We start from the raw sequence: 10,297 nt of genomic DNA, 5'->3' as shown, positions 1-10,297 counted from the left end.
CGGCAGCGCGCGCGGAGCTGGCGGCAGCCTCCCGCTGGGGCCGGGAGCGGGGAAGGTCACCGGGGTGGGGGGGGGGCGTCCAACGCGCGGCGCCGCCGCGGGTATTTTGAGCGCTGAGCCCGGCAGCCGGCGCCGCACGTACCTTTCCCTTTTTTGGGCTTCGGGTTCCCCGCGGCAGGTTGCCGCAGCGCGGCGTCCCTCGCTGCTCCCTCCCTCCTTCCCGCCCGGGCCGAGTKGGTCCCCCCACGCGCGGGCCAGCGCGGCGACTCGCCTCCGCGGGCTGCAGGTGCCGCGGCGGGAGCCGGAAATCAGTCCGGCCGCGCCGCTGCGGCTAATAGCGGAGTTGTTGAAGGCAGTACGAAAGGTGAAGTAGGAATTACCTTCCTCGGAAGGGAGGCGGGGGGAGGGGGGAGGAAGGACGGGATCTGTTGAGCGTCCCGTCAAGGCCACCTCTGCCTACACTAGACCTTGACTGAAAAAGCAGCATCTTTGCACGTTGAGCAAGTGATCAGGTCTGTTTTGGGAAGAGTTCAAATTGTGCCTGAAAGCGTTTTAATTTCATCATTTTTCCTTTGGATTCGCAGTGTGGTATGACTACTGTTTTGAGATGGCATCTAAAACTTGACTTCCTCATGACTTGATGCAAAATGCACATCTTGTTCTGGGTTCCATTAGGAAACAGACTTCCAGACCTTTCCTCTCCCCCCCCCAACCCGCGCCAGCAAAGAGTGCGTTGATAATCCCCTCTTTGGGACATAAAAATGCTAAACAGAACGGCAAAAACATGGCAAAGTGGTAGATTGGATAGTCTGACACATTTCTTATACCCAACCTCTTCAAATAACTTATTATTTTTTGAACCTGTAAAAAGTCCCTAGATGAATGAAATAAGTAGACTTACAGGAGGATATATTTTACTTGAGGAATGGTTATCAGAGACCTCTGTTTTGAAGAGGTCATCACTAAATTCATTGCTTGAAAGAAATGTAAATGGGGGTGCTGCTGCAAAGAGACTCTTCTAGATAAATTTTAACCAAAAGGGAGTTACACATAGCTTAAAGAAATAAAGTGAACTAAGGAATTGCTGAATATCTTCTTGCCAAAATACATGGTAGTTGCTTTTGTGGCTCTTTTCTTATTTTGCATGTTGCTTCTCCTTTTTTTTGTAATTGAAGAATGTTAAGGAAAGACCGAACTCCGTATCTTGTTTATGTAACATGATTCTTGTCTGGGACCATCTGTGGTCAAGAAGTCACTATCCATATGTTTACAAGAGATAACTGAACTGAAAGATGTCTGTATGTTTACAGTTTATTGCACTGTGATTCAGTGATACAATGTTTTCCCCTGATATTTAGAGACCAATGAAATGATCTTTTATACTACACCTGATTTAAGTAGTAGCCAGCAAGTTAAACCTTTTTCTGAGAAAACTTCATTGTTGGTCCAGAACATGGTTTAAATATAGTTTAACAAAATCAGGAAGTATCAAAACATAATTAAAAACCAGACTTTGATTTAACTCATCTCTCTATCCTTCCAACTTTATACGAAGACCAATGTTTAGCTATATTAATAACTAGTCTGCTCTCCATAAAATCCCCATTTAAAAAAAATCTCCTAGATTTTGCAGAAGTTTAAGGGTGTTGTGTAGGTATGATTGGTGCAATTAAGAGAAAAAAAGAGAAAAATCTTACTGGTTTCTATATACCACTACATTAGATTGTTTTGKTTTTTAATATCGATAGTATAAACATCTTCTGTCAGAGTTCATTAAAGTTTTAGATCATGTCTACAGGGACTTTATATTCTCATTCTAACATTCAGCAAATCTCTGGCATGACTRCTTTATCTATTTTCTTTTGCTCTTTTGTATTCCAATGACAACAGTTACTGGTTTTTAACATAAAAATGTGAGAAATGCTTGTAAATTTCAGCTGATCGCTTAAAATGGTTAAAATTCGCACTGTGTTTTAGAGCCAGGAAAATATTAGGAAACTGTTAGCAGATCTCTATCTTGCTCAGTTTATGAAGGGCTTTTGTACAGAATCTGAGAGTTGTGTCTGGAATTTCTTGTTTATATAATTAATAGGCTTATTTTTCAGAAGATAGCCATGTTGTCATATGATAAAATGTATGTTTACTAGTGCTACAAAAGAGGAGAAGCCTTTTACATATGGGAGCAGTAAAGCAGAAATATGAATTTATTGTTGCCAGAATATTTGCTGCTAAAAATGTGCATATAGATGCTGTCATTTCAATTTTCAGAAGAAAATGTTGTCTTTTTAACTGCAGAAGAGCAAGGCTTTGTCTTCCTGTAATTCTGAAGTGAAAATTGTCATCAACAAGAAAACTAAACCTTTTAAAAGTAGGCATTAGTAGTAGAATGCTGAAACAAACTTCTGGATTAGCTTCATTGGCTTTCCTGCTTCTTTTGCATCCCAAAGCATAAGCTTAAATCATCTCAGAAGGACAAGGTCCGCCAGTTTATGGCATTTACCCAGGCTGGTGAAAGGACTGCTATATACTGCTTAATGCAGAATGAATGGAAACTAGAAGTGGCAACAGACAACTACTTCCAAAATCCAGACTTGTACTACAAAGAATCCATGAAAAATTCAGTAGACCGGAAGAAATTAGAACAATTGTATAATCGATACAAAGGTAAGGCTTGTTGTTCTTTTTTTTTTTTTTTTTTTTTTTTTTTTTTTTTTTTTTTTTTTTTTTTTTTTTTTTTTTTTTTTTTTTTTTTTGCCATTTGTAAGGATTTCTAAGGAAAGATTGCTACCTACTGCCGCATCCATATAGTTAGTAACAGGGAGATAAGAATGCAAAGTGTTTTAAATGTTTTTAATGTTTAAATGCTCTTAATGTTCAATACACAAATTCTCTATGTGTTCCTGTAGAGTTCAAAGTAAATTCACATCAGGGAATTAAACCTATATTGAGGAGATAGTGTCAACTACGTATGGTATCAAGGAAAGCAAAGCAATTTACTTGATCTTTTCCGGGTGACTGCTAATACATGTATGATGCACTTCTTGTGGCAAAACAGTACACACAGTTCCGATACTAGTATTTGGCTAATTTAGTTCAAATACAGGAATATTGCTGTCGGTTAAAATGATAAATACTTTAAATAATATTAAGGCTAAGACTCTGACAAAACAATCAAGCAAGAAGACTCAAAAATTAAGCTTGAAGTTGCATCCTTAATTTATTCTTCATGCTTGTATACTGCAGCGCAAATGGTACTCCTGTTGTTCAGACAGGCTTTGAGATAAAATCACAAGGAAGTGGATTAAAGGCAGAGTTGTTTATTTTTCCATTTCTTTTTATTTTACAATATTGTTAAAACAGGAACTGTAAGGAGAAAAGATCATGTAAATATAAAGATTTATGTGATCCAGGTAACAAAGCTTTTTGAACTGTCACTATCTCACATGAATACATACATTATTTATTAAACATTAGTGCAGAGCATTTTGGAATCATTACCAGCCACTACCTCGATCTAAAAAATCTTATATTTAAAAAAAATGAACTGTCAACGATATTCAACGATAAAATCAACTATGATTTTTATATACTTTACTAATTTTTATATAAGGGTGGCTTTATATATACTCTTTCCTGTTCTTTCAGTACTATTTTTGCCTATTTGTTATTCTTTAACAATGTTTTCTATTTTAAGTATAGATATTCTTCAGTATTTCATTATAAGATGGCAATGAATTGCAGAGGGACAGAAAATCAGCAAAACTAGAGCATTTCCTTTGTGTATTTGAAAAAATTTAAGAAATAATCTTATAAATATACACATACATCATTCCATCATTCCTTTGATATTTGAATCTAAAACTGTGTTGAATCAAAAATATATTTAAAGTAATAAATGCTACTAAAAGTATCTAAAATCAAAGAAAAATATCACAAATTTATTTATGCTTCAGCATAAATTGTTGAAAGGATTTGAAAGAAAATAATTAAAGGTTTAGTTAAGCACCTTATCCATTTTTCATATGCAGCATAAACTTTACACCTTGGTCTCTTAACAGAAAGGATTTTTTTTGTCCTATATAGCCTAGAGAACACTACAAATGTTGCATTATATTTGAAATCTCAGATGGAGAGAGATTTCATTTTCTGTGCTATCTCTGCATTACTTTTCTTATTTGATTTCCAACATCTCTATCAGAACAATAATTTCGTATTTATTTGTTCCTAGTTACCTGGATTCTATGAGTAATGTTAAAGATGGAATACTCCATGTTGAAATCCATCAGAATTTTTCCTTTGATCTCCATACCCATGCACTTTTTGCCTTCAGTTCTTCAATTACTCTGAAAATATACTAGAAATGAGTTTACATGTTTTAGAACTAAATCTGGCATCCAGTACCATATTTACTTGTTACTCCTGCACAAAGGTCCTCGATTTCAACTGAGTTACCCAGTTAATGATATTCAGTAACTGGATRTCTTGGGTAAAAATATTTGCTAAATTAATTTCCTGTCCACTATTTAAATCTTACTATTATTGCCACTGTGGTAGTGACTGAAAAAAATGAAGAGATTTTACTTAAAAAAAGCCTTTAAAACATAGTGCAGATGAAAATCTTACCAGCTTCCTGTTTAAGGAAGTTAGTCTTAAATTTACTTGAGAAATACTTTTTTAAATAGCACAACCAATTATACTGAAATGGCTTCCTATGTTGGGAAAGACACTTCTGTAAACTGTTTTGTTTTGGGGGAAAAAAAGGTGATTTTTAAGACTATTACTTTACATGTAGATTTCTTTTTTGAGAATTCTGTTACAGTCATTGAAATTCAACAGCAATATTTAATAGCTACTATGTTCTATAGGAATTGCTTAAATAATTTTGAGGCACAAATTAACCATTGTTAAAAGTTATCCATCAAAGATTTATTGTTAGCTTTTAGATTTACATTTCATTATTTATAAATAAAAGTTTAGTGTTAGAATTGTGACAAAACATAGGTAATTATGAAGTGCAATACTGGCTCTAAAAAGTACTAAACTGAATCCTACAGTAACATAATGTTTCTTAAGTTGTGTTGTTTAGCTTAAGACCCTGTTGTGCTAAGGCATTGTTTGAGCAATGTTTTGGTGATTTCTCTGGTTTACTTTTTTTTTTAAAAAAAAAGAATCTTTCGATTAACTGGTCTGTAAAGAGTTACAGTGTTTGTTTTCCTTCTCGGTTATCACTACAAGGAAAAATATTTGTGGACGTGCTTACTAGTTTTTTTTAACTTTTATTGGTTTTATTTGTTTTTAGGTCTGTGGTAACCAATAAATGTTTTGTATTTTCATGTATTTTATCAGCCTTACCATTTTTTAGCTATAGCCAGGCATTTTCTCCTGTTCATTCAGATCTTTCACAGATCAAGGTGGACAGAAAGAGAAAATACTAATTTTTAAAGTTAGCTGATCAATGTAGGAAAAAGTTGAAAGGCAATTCTTAGGGAAGCTTGCCAAATACATAATCTGCTTAGAGCTGCTCTTTAGGTACTTTTAAAATTAGCTAGATTTCAAATAAAGACTTAGTTTTGTGAAGCTTATGTAAAACTGAAGACCTGTGCTATGCAACATACCAAAGCTGTGCTGGTGATTATTCATAAATATTTTAAATGAATAATTGTAATTCTCCTATTTATGCTTGACCTGCAGACCCACAAGATGAAAATAAAATTGGCATTGATGGTATTCAACAGTTCTGTGATGATTTAAGCCTGGACCCTGCCAGTATCAGTGTTCTGGTTGTAGCATGGAAGTTCAGGGCAGCTACTCAATGTGAATTCAGTAAAAAGGAATTTGTAGATGGCATGACAGATTTGGGGTGAGTATCCATTTCTTTGTAGTTCAGAGTGTAAGGCTGGAGCTCAGTTTCTATTTAAAATGTTTATAATTGAATCAAATGTGAAGCTTTGAAAACTCTTTGTGGCCTTGTTTTGTAATAGTTTGGTTACACCTAAGTAACCTATGCTTTGGACTCTACAGGCTTTTGTCTAAGTGCATCGTGGGAATGTAAAATGGAACGTATTGAAAGATTGCAGTGCTGTGCAGCTGGATTTACACAATAGTCGAGCTTGTTTATTTTTGATAGTCTAAACCTTTTATGTATCTCACTGAAATGGCTAAAACAGAATTATTTAACTTTAGCTGACACTTGTAGAATTTTCATGGTGGTGTGTTGAAAGATGGATTGAAAAAAGACACTGATTTTTAAAAAAAATGAAGCTATTGAATCTATATTTTTGGTTACTGTTTAATTTCCATGCAATGGTTAGCCTCTTACCCTCTTAGAGAGTCATGCTCGCAATGGCTTATTCCTTCCCCTTCATAGTACAGTTGCAAACAATTGATAAAGTGTTTGAGTTATCTGAAGGAGGGTAGAAATGGGAATGAGAGGATGGAGATTGTGTTCTTTTAAAGCAGACAAACTGCTGCTAGAAGATTAGAACTTTCTCTGTTGGCAGCATGCCAACTGTTACCACTTTTTCATGAGAGAAAGTTCTGTAAGCTGATGGAGAGAAGTCAGATTTGAAACTCCTCTTAAGTGTTGCTTGCATTCTTAATCTGCAACAGAACAAAATGTGGTTTTACCTGCTCCTCAGTGCCTTTTTTTTTTTTTTACTCACTGCTCGGTGCCTTATTTAACAATGGTTAAATAACTTTTGAGTTCTTACCTCTTAGAAGTTATAGACTTCCTTTTCCAAGAGCCATAATAAAATCTAGATCACATAATTCACACAGACACCACCATTTAAAATTATCATTTTCAAATCTTGATTAATTTCCCAAAATGCATATTTCCAGTAACTTGTAATATGTGTTGCTTGCATAGTTTGCTGGTCAATGTATGTCTTGTAATCTTTTCTACCTCATTCAGAGGGTGCAAATAAGAGGGAGTACCAGCTATCAAGACTCATGTTTTTTAGCTGTTAAAGGCCATCTGTTCAGTCCCTGGTAATGGTAGTGTCAAGCATAAAAGGTACTAAAGACCTGTAGTGTCCTGTCTTCCTTCAACTGGTGCTGAACTGCAGAACCTTAACAATGACCTCATCAAGATTGAAGCAAAATAATTCCTAACTAAGCAAGGAAGACTGTGTTGATCTTTTGATGTAATTCATGTAAGCGTATGCATGGTTGCACTATGATTTTGTATCAGTTGTGTGCTGTTACAAGTTGAAAGTCACTGGAAATGAAAAAATAGAGTTCACTCAGTGTTGAAGGTTGATATCAGAGCAGATAAAACATTCAGTGTTTTGTCTTTATCTTATCATCAAATACAACTTTTTTCTTTTTATTGGTTTTATGAGCAGKAGTTTTTTTATTGTCTTGTATGCTAGATGGTTCATTGTGTAGAATATCTGTAAGAAACTGAAGTCAAAATCAGGATATTAGCAGTAGAAAAAATTGTTTAGTCTGACTGGCATAAATGGGAAAAATCTTTCTTTTTGCATTTTGAAACTGTTCTGGATAGCAGGCTTKGAGGTTAAACCATCTTGCTTCTGTTTAATAATAGAATCAAGCATTTATCACCATAAAATAATGTTTTGTGTATAACTCTTACTTGGAAGAGATGCAATATTACTTACATTCAGAATGGTTAAAATGATTTTTGTGAACAGATTGTTAGGTAGGTGGAGATCTACAATTTATTACTTGGATGCATACTTTTTGTTGCTAATATAATTTAATTTGATTTTAGATTGGTCTACTGCAGAAAGGCATTAATAAGGTGCCAACTTCCATGAAATGCAATGGTTGTTTCTTGAGCAGGGGGCCTAGCAGTCTGTTGCTACTGACCTCATCAATTATTGACCTCTTTCTAAGCTTTCCTTTTTAGGTAAGGATATTCAGAAATTGTGATGAAACAACTTTTGATATCATCTGAAGTCCACTGCTTTGTTTTGTCCCTTTCAGTCTGATTTTTTTGGGGTGGAGGCTATGAGAMTATGTGATTGTGTAGCCATGTACAATAATCAAGTATTTGTGCTGTTATATTGAAGGCTGCCAACATTATCTGAAATATCTGTTGAAAAAAGGTTTTGTTGAGCCACCTGTGGCTTCTGGCTTTTTGTCCCTTCATTATCATGTTGCTCCTATAGCCTCGTGACTCTTGGCTACAGTTTAACATATCTGTTATTTTTACTCTTTTCTGCTCAACATGCATGCAGGGTTTTGGAGAGTATAGTCTGATCATACCTGGTAGCAACTAGTATGCTGCTCATTGGTAATTCAGGTTAGTTACTGTTACATGTAGGAGATGCAGCATAGTGKTTTTTTAAGTGGAGCCTAGGTTTTAAATGAAAAGAAATTGGTTGAGAGTTAGTCCTGATAGGATGCGTACGCTATGAATGAGAATCACCTAGATGGTATAACTGACTGTCCTCATTAAGTAAATCAAGTCTCCATGAAACAGGTTCTCGGTTGAAGACTGATAGTGGAATTCTTTACTTTTTCTGTACCAGATACCACTGGAGGCCGAAAAAGTACTTATCTGTACTACTAAGGCAGTTAGAATCATGTCTGCACTGTATGGATTTTGCTATAATTATCCATTCTTTAATAAAATTATTCTTTAAAATATATAAACCATTTAGCCATTGAGAAATTTTAAGTGAGGTTTATATATTCATTAAGAATAATGTCTGTTGTTTGAGTTTATAAACTCATGAAGAGGCTGAGAAAGAAAATGGAACCACTGAATCTTATTTGGATTGTGTCGTTGTGGATACCTATTTATAACATTTCACCTAGTATTATTTAGGAAAAAAAATATGACTGTATATATTTTAAAGAATGCTAACCAACAAGGTGCTCTGTTTTTCTTAACCACTCTTTGATTTTGTTCTGTTTGATATTGTTCTGAGACTAAACCTATTTTAATTTAAGTATTTATAACTAATGTAATTCTTCTGCAATAGGTGTGACACCACAGAAAAACTGAAAGCTCTATTGCCAAGACTGGAACAAGAGCTAAAGGATCCAATAAAGTTCAAAGATTTTTATCAGTTTACTTTTAACTTTGCTAAAAACCCTGGACAAAAAGGTCTAGGTAAGTAGAAGAAAAATTCAAGAAAATATCCACAAACRGTGAACTCGATTCCAAGTGCTTCCAGTTACATAGTGGTCTCGGTGATGATTATATAGTAAATTCATTGCTGGTTTCTTTCCTTGACTACTCCTCTTCTCAATTGATTTCTTCTTTAGTATCCCTTTGGTACAGATAATTAAACTAAGTTTTCTGCTATTTTTGACATTCTCCTCTTATCAAAGTAAGTGCCTCTAGTTAGAAACTTTCCATCATTCTTCCTCCACCTTTACTTCTCCTTCCTTCCCCCCCCCMMAAAAAGTGTGAGCTGGTGAACCCCTTATTTTATTCAGAACAAAACTGAAACAAAATCCTTATATCAGCTCAAAAAGAGGGAGAAAACTCTGGTCAAAGGTCTTCTGACCTCTAAAGGATTTTTTCTTAAAAATATGGGCTAAGACTAAAGTTTAAAACAAAACAAAACATTGTAGATTTGGTTCCAGGAAGTAGATATATAACACAAATCCTTTTATTTTAAATTCTTATCTTCAGAGTTTGATGTTTATCCTCATCTATGTTTTGTATTGCTGGAGTAAAATGGATACAGTATTTAAATTCCAATGTTTTATTCTCATATTTCAACATATTTATTGAGTTTGAAAATAGAATAAAACATTTTTGGGATGACATCTGATACCCTTTCAAATTTATGTCCACTTTCAGAAGACACTGTGTATGAAAAGATTAAGCTCTTTTGTGTGAAGCTTATTAGAATAGCACGATACCATCATCACTGTTCTGTTTATGCAATAGTTAGGAGGAAGGCTTTTTTTTTTTTTTTCCTAGCCACCTTAACTCTGTGTTAGTAAATGYGTATTAATAAATACTTTTTCTTGAAAACTTTTGGAAGAGAAGGAGTCTGTTCCTCATTCTTTCTTGGGTGTTATTTTGATTATTATCTTTTGTCTTTCCCAGTGTCTTTTGTTTTGTGGGCAGCTTTTCATCAGTTTTTCTTTTACTTCATCTTTGACAGCAATTTCTTTTTTCATTACATGTATCACACTTTTATGGATCATGTGCCATTTTTCCAGAAACAAAAATGATGTAGTCTTGTAGTACAGCTTTGTTATTCCTTACCAACTTGAATAGGTCAACTTTAAATGAGCAGTGTAATACGGTGGTTTTGTGTAGCTTAGTGGAATTGAAGTTCATTAGCTAATTGTTCATTTTCTTACT

The 10,297-nt window shown here is 34.7% G+C and overlaps 2 protein-coding genes across 3 annotated transcripts in view; one reads left to right on the top strand and one right to left on the bottom strand.

Annotated features, from left to right (window-relative positions):
• SLC9D1 (solute carrier family 9 member D1) overlaps window positions 1-239 on the bottom strand; it is a 36,689-nt gene extending 36,450 nt beyond the window's left edge. For both annotated transcript variants that reach the window (XM_085320820.1, XM_085320827.1), the window contains exon 1: window positions 143-239. The gene's annotated coding sequence lies outside the window, so the exon portion shown is untranslated. The remainder of the gene's footprint in view (window positions 1-142) is intronic.
• A 46-nt stretch (window positions 240-285) lies between these two features.
• The window catches only part of DCUN1D2 (defective in cullin neddylation 1 domain containing 2), a 28,101-nt gene continuing 18,089 nt past the window's right edge, over window positions 286-10,297 (top strand). Inside the window, exons 1-4 of the mRNA XM_085320829.1 lie at window positions 286-364; window positions 2,448-2,664; window positions 5,692-5,860; window positions 8,955-9,085. Of these exons, the coding sequence (XP_085176955.1) occupies window positions 2,490-2,664; window positions 5,692-5,860; window positions 8,955-9,085 (475 nt within the window). The 5' untranslated portion in view covers window positions 286-364; window positions 2,448-2,489. The remainder of the gene's footprint in view (window positions 365-2,447; window positions 2,665-5,691; window positions 5,861-8,954; window positions 9,086-10,297) is intronic.

This window comes from Rhea americana, unplaced genomic scaffold (assembly GCF_003343005.1).
Source record: "Rhea americana isolate MKP2758 unplaced genomic scaffold, rheAme1 scaffold_66, whole genome shotgun sequence".
In the NCBI taxonomy this organism is placed as follows: Eukaryota; Metazoa; Chordata; class Aves; order Rheiformes; family Rheidae; genus Rhea; species Rhea americana.
The sequence above is the reverse complement of the archived record's forward strand: the minus strand, read 5'-3'. Positions and strand labels throughout refer to the sequence as shown.